Source organism: Marmota flaviventris, chromosome 9 (assembly GCF_047511675.1).
Source record: "Marmota flaviventris isolate mMarFla1 chromosome 9, mMarFla1.hap1, whole genome shotgun sequence".
NCBI classification, from domain to species: Eukaryota; Metazoa; Chordata; class Mammalia; order Rodentia; family Sciuridae; genus Marmota; species Marmota flaviventris.
Window position 1 is genome coordinate 51,180,811 of NC_092506.1, and position 19,206 is coordinate 51,200,016.

At 46.5% G+C, this 19,206-nt stretch overlaps 1 protein-coding gene across 1 annotated transcript in view; it reads left to right on the top strand.

Moving 5' to 3' along the window:
- Window positions 1-2,674: 2,674 nt before the first annotated feature.
- Window positions 2,675-19,206, top strand: part of Dkk3 (dickkopf WNT signaling pathway inhibitor 3) — a 47,156-nt gene continuing 30,624 nt past the window's right edge. Inside the window, exons 1-3 of the mRNA XM_027942386.3 lie at window positions 2,675-2,887; window positions 9,362-9,499; window positions 11,920-12,003. Coding sequence (XP_027798187.2) covers window positions 2,675-2,887; window positions 9,362-9,499; window positions 11,920-12,003 — 435 coding nt within the window. The remainder of the gene's footprint in view (window positions 2,888-9,361; window positions 9,500-11,919; window positions 12,004-19,206) is intronic.

Genomic DNA, 19,206 nt, shown 5'->3' on the forward strand with positions numbered 1-19,206 from the left:
ATTTTGTATGGTGGTCAGCCAGCACTTTGGGCAGCTCAGCAATGTCTGTGTAAGTTCAGACTGGACCTTATGGCAAAAGATCTGAGGTAGAAAATAGAAGTCTTATTTAGGGGAAATTCCCTGTCTTTTAAGCCAGCAACATGGAGAACTGGAAGCACACGTTATACTCTGTAAATGTGTGCTGCTGCCAATCCTCACTTGACCCTGAGTGTGTCCCCAGCCACACCCTCCAGAGCAGCTTTAACTTCTTATGCCCAGGGGATAAGGTGTGCATCCGGAGACTCAGCTCCAGGTCCCTTTCATGGGCTCAGCCACCCATAAAACTAACAAAGAGTCAAGCCAGAGTAGCCAAATACCCAGGAAACACAGTAGGAGTTGGTGGTTGGTTGAGGGAACTTTCCTTGGATTCAGGAGGGCCTGATGTGAGGCTCAACAGTTGAAGAGAGTGGCTAGAAATCCTTATTTGGCAAAAAGTTCTGCAAAGCATGGTGGTTCAAGGAGTAAATTCTCTGAACACTAGTTTTGGAGTGGGCTATGCTTGGGGTCCACCTCTACCCTGCTGCTCACTGGCTCTTAGACTGACCACCTAACTTTTCTGAGACTGAGCCCTTACCTATGAGATGGGTGAAGGTACCTCTCTCATAGAATTGTGGTGAGCCCAGTACTAGGTGCCAAAAAGGTCCTTATGAGCTCACTCCTCCATTAACACTGCTGTGGACTCAGGTATTTGGTCCCCATACACATTTTCTATATAGTCACCTATAGAAATTGCTCTTCTGATATGCCCAAGTCACCTCAGACACCTATGAGCCAAGTGTGTAGAACAGGGTGTTGCTTAAAGGTGGAGTCTCCAGAGCCAGATTCCTATGTTAAAATCCCCATTTAACCATGGGCTAGCTGTGGGCCCTTAGGGCAGTTTCCTGTTTTGTAAACCAGGAGTGAAAGTAGCTGCACCAACCTTGGTCAGTTGTTGAGAATTCAATGAGTTCATTCCTGCACCTGGCACATTGTTAGTACTGAGTAATAATATTGAAATATTGACATATCAGTAGCTGTTGATATAATAATCAGCCCATTCATGTCTTAGGGACCACGTGTGTATGACTTTGTGGTGTCACAAAGGTGAGTCAGTCCTTACCTACAAGGAGCTCCTGGTTCCTGTGGATAAAGGGGACAATAAATAGGCAGCCTATGGCAAGTCAGGGTTGTGAAATGGAAACCCAGGGTGCTAGCCAACCTAGAGGAGAGATGGGGAGAGATGAGGAAAGCTTGGGAGACTCTGCATCTGGAGAGACAGGGAGAAGTCCTGTGAATAAGACAGTGTTCTGCATTAAGAGAGCTGACGCTTATATCCCATTACTGCGTGCCCCACACTTCTCTACGTGCATCATGTATGTTATCTAGGGGGTGCACATACTACTATATTTTACATTAGGCTAATAGGTTCACAGACAAATCTGGTTTTCCACAGCTCAGAGATGGCTGTAGGCATCTGGTTCTAATATTGCCATGTCTCCCCCTGGAAGAAATGTCAGCAAGCGCGGACATTCTGGCGACCGATTCCGGGAGCTACAAGTGAGTTATCCTTGCTGGAGCATGGCGTCGACCAATGCAGACACACTAAAGTCAGCTTGTGATAGCTGCGGGGCAGGAATTCCATTCTGCAGGATTGTGCGCTGGGCAGAGGTTGTCCTGGAGACAGCAAGATGAGACTAAGAAAAGCTGTTGCAAGACCTGAGACCAGAGATGACAGTAACCTGGGATGCTGCGGGGGCAGGGGTCTGCTGGAAAGGGGATGGCTTCCTGCAGAGTGGGTCTCCGAGGCCAAAGAGGCGGGCGTGGGGCGTGCGGTCACAGGCGCCCGGGCCGGCCAATCGCTGGGCGGCGGCTCCTCCCGCGGGGCGGGGGCCTGGTGGGCAGGCGGGGCGCCAGCTCGCTCCAGTACCATTGCTGCCGCATCCCCGCTGCGTGTCCGCACCAACCTCCTGGCAGCCGCACCACTCCGGCTCACGCAGCTCAGTGGCGGCCTCCCGGCCCCGCGCAAACTGATCCAGCCTCCATCGCATCTTGGTCCTGTCGGGGTGGGTGAGGGGCGGCGGCGGGAGTGGGGATGGCCAGGCTTGGTCTCGCCCGGGTGGGTGTGGGGCGGGGCGTGCGACTGGTCTAGACCCCAGGGGAGGAAGCTGACCTGTGCTCCCTGCCCACCCCAGAGGGAGACTGGGAGAGAACTGGGGCGGGAGTAGGGGTCCCGTCGTTTGAACTGCGCTCTGATCTAGTCCAGGTGAGGCCAGGGCTCGAAATTGGGACCGAGCTGGGGTGAGCCGAGACGGGGGGCGGCTATTACCGTAGGAGACCCAGGTTCTTTCTCTCGGAAGAGGGAGCTAGCACCGGGGCGGCGAGTAGAGCTCTACGCCAGGTGCTAGAACCTGGGGTGCGGTGGGGATCGGGGCGCGAGGTGGCGACAGCACAGGGCGAGAGTGGGTGGGGGCGCCACTGTCCCGGAGGAGCTGCGTCTGAAAGGGGGCTAGGTTTCGTCCTATCTGGGGGCGGGGGCGGGAAGAGGGGCTCCCAGGGCGGGCACGGCCGCGGGGCGGGGCTGGCTAGGGGGTGGTCCGCGTGCTCCTCTGACCGCGTTCCGCGACACACAGGCGGCGGCGGCTGGCTCAGAGCAGAGATGCAGCGGCTCGGGGGCACCCTGCTATGCCTGCTACTTGCAGTGGCGGTCCCTACGGCCCCCGCACCCACTCCGACGGCGACTTCGGCTCCAATTGAGCCGGGCCCGGCTCTCAGCTACCCGCAGGAGGAAGCCACCCTCAACGAGATGTTCCGTGAGGTTGAGGAACTGATGGAGGACACGCAGCACAAACTGCGCAGCGCGGTGGAAGAGGTGGGTGCTCCCTGAGGGCTCAGGACTGAGGACTCTTGAAGCTGCGGGGAGTGGGCTTAGAGGAGGCAGGGCTCTAAACGCGGGCCGCTGCGCTGATCAGGGACCTGGCGATAGGCGAAGAGGCTCCAAAGGGCCTGTAACAGACACCGAGCTGCATAGCGCGATCCTTACCTCCTCCCTGCTCTCTTGCTCTACCTTCCTGCCAGAACGTCTGGATCTGAGCCTGTCCAAGGAGTCTCCGCTAGACCCTACCTGGAGTAGCTGGGGTCACCACCTGACTGCAGGCTGCCTCCACCATGCCGCAGTTGTCTTAAAGTATGCGTGCCTTCCCCTTTTGGAGGCGATGCTTGCAGGGCCCCTGGTGTTTTTCAGCGCTGTGGTTTTGTAGCGAGGCTCAGGCAGTTTCAGGCAGCTCCAAGTTCTAGCTTGTCTGTTGGGCTTTGAGCTTGTGTCATCTTCCCAAGATACAGACAGGTAGGATGGGTGTGTGGGGACAAAAACACAAAGGGCCCTGAGCTTTGCTGGCAGTCTGTCTGGCCTGTCTTGCTTCCTTTAATGTATTGTGGGGAAGAAAAGGTGGAAATTCCCAGTCCCAGCTTTGAAAATTATCAGAAGGTGATGGATAAGAATGGCAACCTCATCTCCACCAAAGAGGGCTTTGAAGTCAGTCCTGGGCTCAGGTCCTCCTCTACCATTCACTAGTAGGGTGACATTGGGCAGATCATTTAACAACTGAACCTCAGTTTTCTGTGAGGGTTAGATGTCATGATGTTAATGTGGGCATGTTGGCAAATAATAGATATGTACTCTATAGCCATTATCACATACTAAATACCCTAGCAGAACTTTGCTTCTTGGCTTCTTCCTTTCCTAACCTTCCATATACAAACACAGGTGAATGGAATCTTGTTCTGTCCTCTGTGGTGGGCCCCAAGCATGGAGAAGGCTGCCTGGACCCTCCTTCTTGATCCAGGTGTGGGGAGCTGTCCCTGGTGCCTGGGAGGGTAGGCATAGTCACATGGGCCCAGTTCTGGCTGTAACCTATCTTTGGAGAGGAGCCAGCCATCCCAATGAAGGAGTCAGTGAGAGACCAGATGTTCAGGCTGGTGGGTCAGGCTTCCCCACATCCCTGCTATCTCCAGTGTGCCAGCTCCCTTGGGCACAGTCTTAAATGCTGGCTCCTGTGCATCTACTGGACAGACCCAGATCCCAAGACCCAGGGTTTTCTGTGTCTTCAGATTATAAAACAATTATGACATGGAACAATTAAAGGGTGAGAGGAGTCAGGTAAGCCAAAATAACTAATAATTCTACAACTCCAAATTAAACTGAGCTCATGATCCGTCTGGTTTCAGGGTGGGACATCTGCTTTTTTTATCAAGGCTTTAAGGACTATCCCTCCTGCACACAGATTTCTGGTAATACTGACTAGGTCATTTCCATGTTTTTATTCAGTGGAAAAATGCCCATAATCATTGAATAAGTTTGCGGCATGGTTCTCTAATATTAACTCCTGATGAGGCCAATTTGCCTCTTTGATATCTTCATTGATTCAGAGCAGTGTGGGGGTCCAGCGGGACCTTAGTGCTGTGTCTTCTCCATGGGAGTCAACCACATGGGCTTTGCCAGGACTCCATCCTTTCTTCCTCCAGACATGGCTCTGCTTGAGTTGTACAGATTGGCAGGCTAAAATTTTCCACCAAAGGAGACATGACTGTCACATCTACTCCAGTCAGTGGTCATTTCCCGAAGAATGTCTTTGCAGGCTCTGAGGACAGGATGAGAGGTGGCAGGATTATGAAAGTAAGGACCAACCTCTCTGCATCCAGACCCAGCTCTGCTGCTTCTTAGTGGTGGGATCCAGGGTCTGAAATGGAGAAAATGCCCAACCTAGGCTAAAGGAAGAATTAAAAGAGATTTTAAGTGAAACAAATTATTTGATCATCTAAAATGAGGATAAATAAAATAGATCTAAAACAAGTCTCTTCCTCATGAGGCTTATTGTAAGAATTATGAAAGATTGTCATTTGACATCAAATAATGGGCATCATTATTGTTGTTCTAATAGTAGTAGTATGAGTAATAGCAAAATACTATCAGTGTCTGATAGATTCTCAGTAGAACCTATCTTAGAAATATATTTTAAAAGGTCTTGGATTCGAGTTGTAGCTCAGTGGTAGAGTGCTTACCTAGCATGCTCGAGGCCCTGGGTTTTACCCCTAGCACTAAAAAAAAAATAAAATAAAATAAAGAAAAATAAAGTATTAAAAATCAATCCTAAAATATTAAAAAATATTTTAAGGATGTACATCTTAATATCTTTAAAATATTTTTTAAATATTCAAAAATAAAATTGAACAATTCTCAAATACCTTTTGTTTTGTTTTGTTTTTCAATACTAGGGAATAAACCTAGAGCTTCATGCATGCTAGGCAAGCCTGTTACTATTCGACTATATCCCTAGCTCAGAAAATAATAAATCTTAAGTGGATTGTGGCTATTGGTTGTTTTTTGGTTTTGTTTTTTAAAGAAACTACCAGAAAGCTCCTTAAATCCCATGAGCACAGGATATTTGTTATTTAGTTGTTCTCCCAGGGAAGAAACAGAAAGGACCTGGATTGGATGCATTAATTGTTTACATAGTTGCATCATGAGTCTGCTTTCAAGTAACTTCCTGGCGTTTTAAATAGTCCAGCTGCCTCTAGCTGTTGATGATTCTTAAGGGAAAACACAAAGTAGTTCTCCTTGTAGCATCATTATTTGGAGAAACAAGTCTTCTTATGGCTTCCATCTGGGAAGTTCCTATTTTCCTGTCTTACTGTATATATTACCAATATATGTATTTTAAGGATAAAACCACTCCCTGTCTCCTGCCCGCATGGCCACATCTGTAACTGGTATGTTTTCAAGTGTTCTTATTGCTTCACAGCCCAAGGGAGAGCCCCAATACCAAGCCTGGGGGTTTTTTTTTGTCCAGTTTTGCCTACTTATCTGACGCAGATTCAACCAACTGTAAATGCTAGTTTTTCAGTTGCAGATGGACACAATACCTTTATTTATTTTTATGTGGTGCTGAGGATCGAACCCAGTGCCTCACATGTGCAAGGCATGCGCTCTACCACTGAGCCACAACCCCAGTCCCTGTAAATGCCATTTTTAACAACACGCACATTCCTCCTCTATGAAACAACTATTGCTTCAGGCTTAGGTTTCTCTTACTAGTGGCAGTAATGGCTGTGGTTGAAATTTCCATTGTAAACTGTACTTTTCGTTCATGGTGCCATTAAATAACTGTTAGCTCAGTCTGTTGAAACAACCACTAGCTGAGAGGGAAGGTTTTATGAAAAGACTGTCAGCTCAGCCCACAGCAAACTCAAGATTTGGGAACTTGTCAATTATTTGCAAGCCAAGCTGTATGATTCAGATTCCAGTGGGAATCTAAAAAACATTGAAATATTCCTTTCTCCTTCTGGGTATATCCTCTCTGGCATCTTAAGGCTCCTTCTCTTTTCAGCTATATCTTTTCCATCACTAAATATGCCAGAGTCTCTTGCTTAGGGGAGAAAAAAAGAGTTGTTTCTTGCCCATCCTATCTCCCTCCCTAGCTATCTCTCTTCTATTTCTTCTGCACTTTTTTGGGCAGCTCTTCACACACATCATATCTCTTGCCTGCTCCTCCCATTCCTGGCAGAGGAGTTTCTTCTGAAGCTGCTCACAGGCCAGTGTGACAAAAGCAGCTACATATTACATATTTGCCACATGAGAGCTACTGTACTAGTACTTAGATTTCATGATCCTTCCTAACTACATCTACTCAACAGAATAGGATCATCCTCATTTTACAGATATGGAAACTGAGGTTTGGAGAGAAGTGGTGTCTTGCCCAATGTCACATGGCTACTTTGGAGAAGAGGTGAACTTGAATGCACCTTGTCCAGTTCAAGATCTCTGACATTACTGCTGCCTGACAATGCTGGAGACAACTACTTGCTTAGTCCTGTAGCCATCTCTCGGTGGCTTGGTCCTTCTAGACTTATTTGGATTCTTTACAAGCCCTTCTGCAGATAGAGCTCCCTTCTTCTAGATCTGATTCTAGCCAGTGCCCTGACTCTACTTTCTTCCTTTCCTGGTTTTTGTATTTTTTTCCCAACTAGTCTGGAACTTGCTGTAGCTCCCCATTGCCTGAAGCACAAGTTTTTAGGTGGGGGCAGCTGAAGAGGAAGGGACTCCTCCGAATCATCTTAGAAACTCATTGATATCTGGGGTCCCATCTCCAGAAATTACAATTTTTCAGGTCTGGGAAGGGACCCAGTTATGCATGTTTGTTTTCTTGTTTGTATTTTGATCTAAACTTTTCCACATTTTTAATTGGTGTATTATAGTTGTACAGGAATGCCTGTTTTTAAAAGCTTGGGGAATGGCTCCAATGTACCCATTTGGTTTAGAGCCAGGCCAGCATCCTGTGCCTTAATGCCGCTCCATGGATCTGCCTGTGGACCCCTCTTTACTTCATCAGCCACCACTTTCTCCTGTGCCCACTGTGCTGTCCAGCTGCCACAGCTTAGCCTGTGCTGTCTGCAGCACTTTCACACCTCTCCTGTCCAAATCCTACTCACTCTTTGAAACCAGTCCAATCACGCCTACTCCTCCTGGAAGCCTTGCTTCTCCTTCCTCTGGACCCCTGACTTGCTTGCAGAACCACACAAGAAAGGTTATAGTCATCATCAGATGAGACTCTCTTATCTTCCAGGAGGGCACATAATCTGGAGTCAAACAGACCTGAGTTCTAATTCAAGCTTTGCCACTTCCTAAGGATGGAATGACCTCTCTGAACCTCATTTTTTCTCCCTGCATCATGGGGTAAACAACACCACCCTCACAGGGTCCCTAGGAATGTTGACCTGTTCAGGGTATCTGGTGCCATGGCTCAGACATGGCCAATACCTCATACGTGGAGGTGGTTATTATGACAATTGTTATAATGAAGCCAGCAATTGAGTGTCAGACGTCTGTGTATCATCTCTGACATAGCAGGCACCCCAGGTTCTGCTCTGATTAGTTGAACTTTGGTTCCCAGCAGACCTCTTTGCGTGTCTAGTCCAGCTTTGCAAATCTGGTTAGGGGAGGTAGAAAAAGAGGGGTAGAAAAAGTGAGGGAAAAGACTACAGATTTTTTTAATAGGAAAATATTTTTTGAGGATTAGTTTTAAAGAATAAAAATAGCCCAGATTCTTGGAGAGCAGTATTGGAAGGTTGCCCCCGTCCACCAGAAAGTCTCATTGTGACTGTCATTTGAAATTCCTGGAGGGAGTGTCTGATTGGTCCATGATGTGGCCTGCCTTTGGGCCCAGTCATCTATGAATGGGTCACCTTGTCAACTGACCACTTGTCAGTCAGGGCTGGGGCAGGGTGATAAATCTGGAAGGGGAAGTTGAGTACAGGCATGTGTTAACTGTTATACCTGATAGAGATGTCATGGAGGCTCAGGAGACTGGAGGATTTGATGACATGACCTTGGAAATGTGATACCAGAGGACAACTAAATGTTCAAGAAGAGCCAGAGGGAGTCGTGGATCCTGGGGAATTAGTCAGCTCTCCCCCTGCAAGGCATCCTATGTGGATACTCAAGAGATGTGGGCCTGCCTGCAGGAGTTTCAGTACTATCTTATTTTGGGTCTCCATCACCACCATTACCACCACCACCAGCACTAGCAGACTCAACAAGGATTGGGAGCAAATAGCTTATTTGGGGGTGATCCCAGAAAACCACTATCAAGAAGTGGGAAAGTGAGTTGGAAAAAGAGAATGGCAATAAAGGATATACCCTTAGCAGATTACTGCTATGGGCATTTAGGGTTCAATCCCACTGAGTGACCTCAGAGAGAAACCTGATTCTATGTACCTTAGAATTGTCTTGCACAGGGAGAAGCTGGGGTATTTACCCCATAGCTTGTCCCTATTGCCGGGGTGTTAATTCCATAGCACTTGGGCCTGTGCAAACCGAACACACTTCTGTGACCAAAGAATGCCCTCTGGGAGAGAGAGAGTTGACTGTAAGCATGCCTAGGAACTGAACACAGGCAACTCCAGGTTAGGCCACCAGGATATGAGCAAGGCACCAACGGTATGATACAGGGGCCAAGACTGCTTAATGAAAGCATGCTCAAGTTCCAGCTCCACCCTTCCCTGGGAGTTTGGGGAATTTACCTAACCATCCCGGGCGTCAGTTTTTCCATTTGTAAAATGGGACAGTAACTCCCATCACCTAGGCTAATAGTGAGATTTGCGGGCTGTAGTACATGTAAGGCATTTGGTGCAGTGTCTTATCCTAATGGGTAACTCAGTGGCCTGTCATTGTCATCATCCCTTGTGATCGCAGAAGAGGCAAAGAGGTGGTTCTTTTTTTCTAATGATCTCCCATTTGTAACTAGAGAGAACAGAACAATTGTGCTCACTGAATTAATTGGTTCAATAGATGGAGGCAGAAGAGGCTGCTGCTAAGACATCATCAGAAGTGAACCTAGCTAGCCTACCTGCCAGCTATCACAATGAGACCAACACAGACACCAGGGTGGGAAACAACACCATCCATGTGCACCGAGAAATTCACAAGGTAAGGGTGGGTGTGGCCAGCACTGCTTCCTTCCTGTGGGCACCCAGTCCTGTTGGAGAACTACAGTCCTATTTACATATTTGAGACACAGCCAAGGATGCAAATGGGAATAGTAAAATGCAGATTAGAAACCAGAGGGAGTGTGAGTACTATTTAAAAGAAAGAGATAGGTATCAGGGACCTAAATTACTTTTGCATTTAAGCAATAGATTTCACACTAGGCTTCCTACCAGTTTAGAAGAAGGGTTTTTATCTCTTAGGTTTTTATGTATGTCTCAGGAGGCATAGAAATAGAGACCTGTTATGGTGAACAGATCCTCACTGTTTCCCTAGGAGGGGCTCAGATGTGATATCCCACCTTCAGAAGGGGAACCCTCTGCTGCCATGAGTTTAAACATCCATTCATTTACTGGTTATCCATTCAAACTTCTGCAGCGGATGATTTTTTTCCACTAAACACCTGCCTAAGTCTCTTGTTCTGATATCTTTCATGAGGAGCAAGCAAGTTCATTTCCCATCTGACCTGATGAAGAAAGCTTTGCAGATCTCGAGGAATGTAGAATTCACCTGCTCACAGAGCCAGAGGTCTCTAGGTTGATATGGACAGAACTTAGAAAACTATGTCTATGTTCTCCTGAAAAGGCTGCCGGGCAGATATTCAGGGTCATTGTTGGAGGCTGTAGAGTTGACATTCTGTAGTGAATATCAAAGGGCCTGACCTCTAATCTTTTCTCAACTCCTACAGCTAAGGTCATAATGGGTCCCACAAAGAGTTTTGCATTTGTTCAAGTGTCCAGGTAATTTCACATAATGGAGTCAATGTTATTGCCTCGTCTATAAAATGGCTTTTGTGGGGCTCTTCTCCCACTGCCAAGAGATGGGCCCAGCTAGATAGATCACTTGTGGAGCATGATCCTCATGCAAATGAACGAGCCCCCCACTGGAACAGAATCCCTAGGTATTGCTCATGGAAGACTGGGTATCGTTTATTAAAGTGATTATTTCATTCTTGTCAAAACCAATATTAAGTCATTCTTCTGACAGTAGCCAACAGGTTCAGCTGTATCTTAAAATTGTTTCTTGTAGATCTCCAAATACCTGCACATTGAGTCCTCCCAGTAACTAGAGTGATTTTAAAAAATCAATTAACTTTATAAAAACCTCACAGCATTTATAAAACAAGGATATCAACAACTGCAGTATATAGTATTATGAGGGTCAGATGATCTAAAGTATATGAAAGTTTACTATACTGTAAAGTGACATGCAAAAGCAGGTTGTTCTTTTTATTATTGTTGTTATGCTACAGTGAAGTTGTGTTACCAGCACAGTGTAGTAGTAGTCTTCCAGTGGTGTCTGTGGAGCACCGTCCTGTGCAGTACTTCATGAAAGAGGAGCTGAATAGGGTGACATATATTTGGAAAGCATTGTATATCCCTCAAATGAAAAAAAAAAATGCATGTTGATATAATCAGGCTCTGAGAAGTCCCACAACCCATTTATAAAGGACTAGAATTTTTAAAAAATATGATATTATTTAATCAATCCTGCAAAAAAAAAGAGGCATGGATAAAGAAGACATCATCTCATTTCTGTGGACAAGAATTATTTAGGCAGAAATGTAGAAGCGTGGCAATAAAGACAAGGTCCTTAACTCCTCAGAACTGAAATTTGATCCCTCACTGCAAATTAGGCCAAGGGTTTCCGCTTTATCCTGGTGGCAGACTTCTGTCATATTAGAGCTGGCAGGGACATTAAAGATGATGTGGAAATGAGAAAACTGTGAATCAGAGAAAAGAAATGACTTGTTCCAGGCCACATACTAGATGGTTGTCAGCAAAGAACAGATCTGCCAGCTGTTAGGCCAACACAGTCCTTAGGGCCTTTGTTGGGGCAGGAAGGGCCTGGGTTCCACTTGGTGCTGGGCTTTGGGGTGCCTGCACTTGGGCACAGAATCAGAGGCAGATGACAGGGGATAAGGAGAAAGTCCTCGTTTGGTTTAAACACTTTCTTGATGAACTGAATATGATTCTCAGTATCAGGAGCACGGCCAGACTTGCTTGCTTCTCACGAAAGATATTTGAGTAGACACCCAGATTTGAAGTTTGTCAAAAAAAAAAAAAAAAAAAGCCGACACTGAGTTTCAAGTGATGAGTGCCAAAAATGGTGAACATGCTGCTGTTTGGGGCACTGCTGAGGGTCTGGCATGCATCACCTCCTTCCTACCTCCTGGTGACCCACCCAGGCTGCTGTGAGCATCTCCTACCAGCCTCCAAGGGCAGGCTGCTGATGGAGCTCAGAAAGCAGCGGGGTAGGTAGCCTGGCCACTTTCCCTGCTTCAGCAAATGAAATAAACAGACTGGAGGGATTCTCCTGGACTTCCTTCAGTTTCACGTTCACTGTCCCCCTTTCTACTGTAGATAACCAACAACCAAACCGGACAGACGGTCTTTTCAGAGACAGTTATTACATCTGTGGGAGATGAAGAAGGCAAAAGGAGCCACGTAAGTCATCCTTTCCCCTCACCCCAGGGCACATGTGCCTGTGGTCAGCCTGCCCAAAGGGAGCCAACTCCTGGGCACCTCTCCTGCCTCATTTCTACCCAGATTCCTCAATTCCTGCTTTCCTGGTCAGACCGTGCAGTCTGGTAATAGGCTAAGTCTCCATGCACTTGGTGTCAGAAACAGCAGAGAAGCTAAACCCAGTGGTCATTTGCATCTCAGTGTTGAAAGGGGAACAAACAGGTACCAGGTATATTGATTGGGGACCCTGGTGACAGACCTGGTGCATCTAACAGTAAAACACCCAGAGCCTTTGGGATGGCTCAGGCCTGGTATAATCCCAGCCTTGGCCAGGCAGTTTGGGAGCAAAAGTGCATTAAGTGAAACCCAATGGCCTTCAGGGATAAATGTTGACCCCCCCCCCCCCCCGGTGTGTTGCCTTTACTTAGTCCAAAGGTGGAATGGATTTTGTAGAAACTCATAGTTCTAAAGTTGAAAGGGGGAAGCTTTCACAAACCGGGGCCAAGGTCAGGGGATGAGCCACTGGTTTAACCTCCAGGCCAGTGGAGACTCAACTGTACTTTGTCTTCTCAGAAATAGCAGGCTGTGATTTGGACATGGTCAACAGCAACATTGTGCCTCCTATATGAGACTTACCAGGACCATGGGGCTCTGTGCCCAGATGCCCTATGCACCCTTGGCTTTCTAAGGGCACCTGCTAGAGGCCCAGGTGTGCACAGGGATGCAAAAGGTACATCCCATACTCCCGCTCCAGCCCCCAAGGTTTTGCCCACCTCTCTTGGCCTTATTGCTGAAAGACAGCTAGTGAACTGGTAATAGTTCAGAAGGTGGGGTTGTCTTGGTTGGTAGTTGGAATTTTGTTTTTGTTTGGTTTGGGGCATGGTGTTCAAATATCAGAGCTGACCTGTAGGCTGGGGGTCTGGGTAGCTGTATGAGGGTGGTGACCTGCCATTCAAGGCAGTGTGGTGGGCAGTGACTGGAACTATGCAGTGACCTGGCAATGGAGGTTGGAAGCATGCATTTATCATGTACAAGCCGGGGCACCTCAGTGACGTCGCCTTCAAGTGAGGTACAATTGCATCATCTCTTAGCCCTGAAAGCATAGAGGCCTATGAAACAAAGATGGATTTAACCAGGCTGGCAGGAAGAGAGGCCAGCTTTCGAAGAAGGGAAGAGAGAGAAGGAAGCAGAAGAAAAGCCAGGCAGCTGGCCTTCGGCTGTGATCAGGCCTCCTGCAAGGGAAGCTGTAGAGTACTCCTGATCTGAGTCTGGGGCTGGGCTTGACGAGGGGATAGAGAGCCTGCGCAGGGGAGTGGAAAGGGCTGGGCAAACCGAATTCACAGGACTGTGTGTTAGAAAAAAAGCCTTGGTTCTCAAGTTTTTAAAAAGTTCATACATATTACATGATGGTTCAGTTTTGCTCCAGGAAGTTTCCTAGAGCCCTGGGCAGCAGCCTGCCCATGAGCCCAGCTGCACCTGCCAGAGGCCCAGGTGTTTGTGGGGATGCAATAGGTACATCCCATACCCCTGCTCCAGCCCCCGAGTATCAGGTTTTGAGCCCTGTTTTGGGGAAATTGAGATTCTGGTAGTAGTGGGTTGGTAAGAGACAAGATCTCAAAGATGTCAAGAGCATTCTTGGGACAAGGGACAACTGTCTCCACTATTGTTCTGTGAACCATGACTCTGTGTGAATTTCCCAGATGCATGTGACCTGGTGTGTTCATGTGAGGTCCTGTTTGGGCTTCAGCTGGGAGCCAGAATCTGCACACCTGCCCACTCAGTCCCATGTTCATCTGGTGATGGGGGACCCACACACGGCACCCTTGTGTGGTGCATAGTCCGAAACCCTCTGTACCACAGCCTGGGAACGCTGGATGGTGATGAATGATGAATTCAAGAAACCCAGAAGGCACAGACTCCTTGAGTTTTTCTTGATTTCTGCTCAAGCCCCGGGGCTGTGTCAGGGAGTTTCTCTATGAGAATAAATGCCAGTTTGATGGTGCAGGAGGGAGACCTGAGAATCTGATGCTTCACCAGCCCGCATTTGGCAAGTCCCACAGGGCTGTAGAGAACAGACTGGAGACTTTTCAAGCCATTCATGAAGGGGTTAGCATGTGACAGAGATGGCGTGGGAATCTTCCTGCACAGCCTGGCTCATTGTGAGAGAGGCCTGTCCGGCTCCCAGTGTCCGGGGCATGCTCCCATTCACCCACCTTTCCATTTCTGGGGTCACTGCTATCCTAACACAATTGAGCTGAGACTCGAGTGCTGTCTTTATGGAGACGTGGAGCTTCTTTTACTGAGCAGGAAGCTGTGAAGACCAGGCTGCCTTCAAAGAATTGCAGAGGGTCATGCACTGTCACTGCTGTCCTATTCCTCATATTTGCAGGTTAATGATTTTTACAGTTGGTTCCGAATTACCCTTCACACTGCAGAAAGTGTCTCTTAAAGGGGAAAGCAAAGTTTGCCATTCCAAAGCACAAAAATCAAATGCAGTTCAAACCTTAAAATCCTATAAATGGGGGCTCAGTTTTTAGGATTTAAAATTCCCAGATGAATTTGATTAAAAATAACCACCTAGCACCCCATATTTTCCTCACTTTAAATGCCGGTATGTGTATTAATATGTATAGTAACCCGAGGAGGCTCATGGAAAGTTACAGACAGTAACACTATATGCCTGTCTAGAAATTTCACACGGTCTGGGCAAGGTGCTGGTCTGTTTTTACATTCAAATGGGAGGGGGAAAGGCCACCGAAGCTTGTTATTTCACCTGGGTGCATCTGCAATGGTGATGTGGTCTGACATCCTTTTGGGGGGGCTTTTGTGCTGAGCTTTCAGCTGGGTCCCTTTCACGGGCCATTGGAGAGGCTGACCAGTGTTGTGCTACTGTTGTTCAGGGGATTAGGAGGAAAGTGGAGTGTTAGAAGCTAGAGTGTGGACAAGCCTTTATGCATGAATAGGAAGCTTTTATTTACAAAGGAGCCCAGCCCAATTAAGCCAAGAAATCATTTAGCAAGGATGCGCCCTCTAATTAAAATGCAGTTCACAGTGACATTTTGCATTTGTTGCCCTTCTGGGTTCTCCTTCTAAGGTGCTGTAACAGACTGGGTTATTCTTCCACTCCAACATCCCTAGTTTGAAGCTCCATCCTGGTTTGCTCAGGTACAACCAACTCCAAGATACTGGTCATTGCCTCTGTGGCACACAGAGGGGGACAGATTTTATTACCAAAAACATCTAAGCTGTATAAGTTTGAATGACCCAGCAACTTCCCTGTTCCAGAGAGTGACCAGCACTGATGCTGCCTTTTGACTGGAGACGGACTGTGAACAGTGCCTTGGAATTCTCTGCAAGTGTGAAGCCAGTACCTTCCCTGTTAGGAGAATCCTTGGCTTGCTATTTCTGTTGGCACCTGGGGGAAGTGGGATGTGAAATTGGGAGAACTTTTGGAAGGTTTTGTGTCTGTTTGCTTCCCGTGGGGCAGTAAGCATCCCGGCCCCTGGGGACACAGAGAGACCAAGTCCCAACCAAGAACCTCTTTCCCCCTCAGTCCCTAGGTTCTTCCCTCACCCCAACTTGTTCATTCGTCACAGAGGGAAGGCAGGCAGGTGCTGGCTTTCTTTCTTCCCTATGCCCCATTTCTGACCTTGCAGTCTATCAAGTTAATGAATGTCAGGGGGACTATGGTGTCCAGTCACCGGAGGTCATGTTAACAGAATTGCACCAGGGGTGGGTGCAGACCCTCTAGGGAGACTGAGTCAGTTCCCAGAGAGGCTGCTTCCTGGGGAGTCCTGCTGGACCCAGGAGAGCTGGATAGAGTCCCAGGACATGCAGCTCTTCTCTTCCTGTCAGTCTTGAGGCGGGATGGAGAAGTCTGAAGAAGGAGTGAGCAGACCCGCCTTGGCCCTGTGAGCTGTGCCCTCAGCACCTCCATTTATTCATCAGTCAAATGGACTCATCAGCTCCCTTTCATAAGACCCAGCGTGGATCCAAATGTGTGTGAGAAGATATACAAAAGCTCTTTGTGTGAGCCTCGTTATTATCAAAAAGTAATTAAAACTGGGCTCTAATTGGCTTCTTCCCTAGTTCCCACCAACCTCCTGCTAAAGAACGGAATTAGGCTGGACGTTGAGGCCGTGTGTGAGCTTCCATTTACCTCTTTCCTCTGCTGCATTAGCCTTGGGCTCATTTCATTCTGCAGCACCCAGCCTCACCCTCTGAGTAGGTGCTTTGCAGGAGCTACATGCTCCTGGCCACAGGGTTGACACGTCCTGCCACTGTTCCTCTGTGCCCAAGATGTTCACAGGGAGCGGCTGGGAGGGATCTGGATGGAAGGAAGGAAGCCCCGTGTGAAGGACAAGAAGAGGTTCTGTTGGTGCTGAGCTGACAGGTTCTAGGTTGAGGTCCTGGTTTGGCAGGGTACGTGCCAATTTCTGTAGGAGAAAACAGACCTTCAATTTTCCCCTATATCAATCTTTCTTTCTTGTCCTATTTCTTAATCATTTCCCTTTGTTTCCACGTGTTTATTGTCAAGGTTAGTATACCCGTCGTTCTAAGGGTGGTGGTGAGTCTCATGTGAATGTCCAGTTTCCATGTCCTAGAATCACACAAAGAATGTGGATAGGTCCCAGGCGAGTGAGGAACTGAAGCTCCAACCTTTGGTTTTTGTATCCTGATGAAAGAAAAATATAAAGGCAGACATGTAAAACCAAACAAGAGAATTTTATTATAAGTGAAAGTAAGGCTCGAGTAAAGAACCCTCTTAAGAGAGAGTGGGTCATCTCTGAGCAGAGAATGACAAAGGAAACGTAATGTTACTTCCAAATTTATTACTGTTTGATGTTTGCCAGGAGAACTGGGGTCCACCTTTTGTACTCTTCACCAATAAGATGTTTAACTCACATTGGGTGGGGGAATTTTGCGTTGACTTTCTGGAGAGGTGGTCCTCTCCAGAACTGTCATGGTAGCCATGCATGCTTCATCTTCAAGTCAATCATGTGTTAATGTGGGTGCCAGGGTCAATTACTGGGCGGACTTCATCTTAGTGCACCTATGTTATTAATGATATTTCCCTCCTAAAACACATTAAGAAACCTATAGCCATAAATCTTAATTTTACCATGACCCCAACAGATCCTGTCAGGAGTTAGCCCCTTCGATCTTTGTTTCCTGACCTATTTTTTAACCATTTCCCTTTTTTTCCACGTTTATTCTCAGGGTTAGTATACCTGTTGCTCTACAAGTAACTTGATGGTTCATTAGAAGCAGTTCGAAGAAATCCTGTGACCCTGCTTTATTATTGATTAGCATTCCATTGCTCATTACTAACTATAACCTAACAGGTACACTTAGGGTTCTAGATTCGTATTTTGAGTTGTCTTTGTGATTTCTAGCCAAAAGGCCCTTGTGCCCTAATCAAAAAGAAAAAAAATTGGGGGAAAAAATTGAAGGATGAGGTATCATTCTGAGAAATGGATCAATAATATTCAGTTAAAGTTAATGTAAGCAAGCTATTTTTGTGGGGTAGGGTATCTTTTTTGAGTTATAATCTGAGATATTAAGTTGTATACTCCTCAATTTAAATATCCTTCAGAAAGAAATTCATTAAATATAAGTGATTCTACATCCAAAATCTAAACACTATAGAGTAAAAAATTAAGTTTCAGATAAATTGGTATAAAAGGACATCTTTAACAAAATGTTAAGTAAAAAAGAACAGTATACAGGTAACAAAATATACACATGAGGTTTAAAAATATATCATTTTAAAAGAAGAAAGTATGCATAAAAAAGCTTGCTAAAATATATACTAAATCATGACTAGTAGGAATTTCTGGAGGAACTTACATTTGCAGAGACTTTTCCTTTATGGATTTCTGTAATTTAAATATATTTTTTAAAGATCTTGTAAATTATTTTCAAGTTTGGTCTAAACACACACACATACACACACACACATATTACCGATTTAGCAAGTATTTTCATTGTGTAAATTCTAGGGATTGTATTGCTGCATGTCAAAGGGGATCCTATCTCAGATTTTGAGAGACTATCCCAAATTTTCCAGCAGAAGATTTCTTGCTCTAGGTTTTTACTCAGTGCAACAATTTTGGAGGCTTATTTCCCCAGCCTCACCCGCAGTGGAACTGTAATGGTGATCACCTGTGAGTCCAGGAGCAAAGGAGAACCTCTTTGGGCTCATGTTTTTTTACTGTGAGTCGGTCCAGGGGGCCGGCTGTTTGGAAGTTGCATATTGTAGCCAATACAGAGGTCTCTTCAAGCTGACCTTATTTTCTTTATCCTCATGATAATACCATACGAAAGGAACTTGTGTTAACCCCATTTGACATGCTATAAGGCATAGAGCAGGGAGAAAAGTCAGTTCTGCACTCCAGACTGTTCCCAAGACCAAATACCACCTACCCTAATATGGGGCAGATCAGGGATGTGGGAGATCCCAGCAAGAAGTAGCCAAGTGCCCAGGGTCTTTGGGAGCTGAGTCACACAGGGGAGTAAGTGACAGTGACTTGCCTGGCGACTGCCTCCATCCCTGTAAATACAAATAAGGCAGGCACTTCCTCCTTCCACCTTCCCCTATCTCCACAGACTCCCCCAAAAGAGATATTTAGATACCTCTGGCAGGAGCAGCCCTTCAGTGATGTACTTAAGGACCAGGCATAGGCAGATCCGATTCAAAGGGCACCCTTGTTACTTATCAGTTTGTATGGTTTTGGCTAAGCTCTTTAACGCTCTATGCTTTAGATTCCCTGCATGTCAAATGGAGTTAACACAAGTTCCTTTCATATGGTATTATTATGAGGATAAAAGAAAATAATCCAGATTCATACCACTGTACAGTGCCTGGAATGCAAAATGTGAGCTGTTTGTAATCATATTGTTTGATTACCCCCAGTCCATGCCTATCAAAAGTCCCAGCATTAACTCACACGTTTGCATGTTCTTTTGAGTACTATTCTGTTTCTGGGAGGTAAGTATAAAAGATAGTCTCTAACATCAAAAGGTACATGGCTAGTGGTGGGCCAACAAAACCACAAACAGATCATTACAATATGGATGTGTAATTTCTAAGGCAGAGGTTGTATAGGGCCTGGTGGGAACATGGCACTAGAGCCAGGCCAGGAATTCAGGGAATATGTTGATGGGAGGCCATTCTTCATGGGT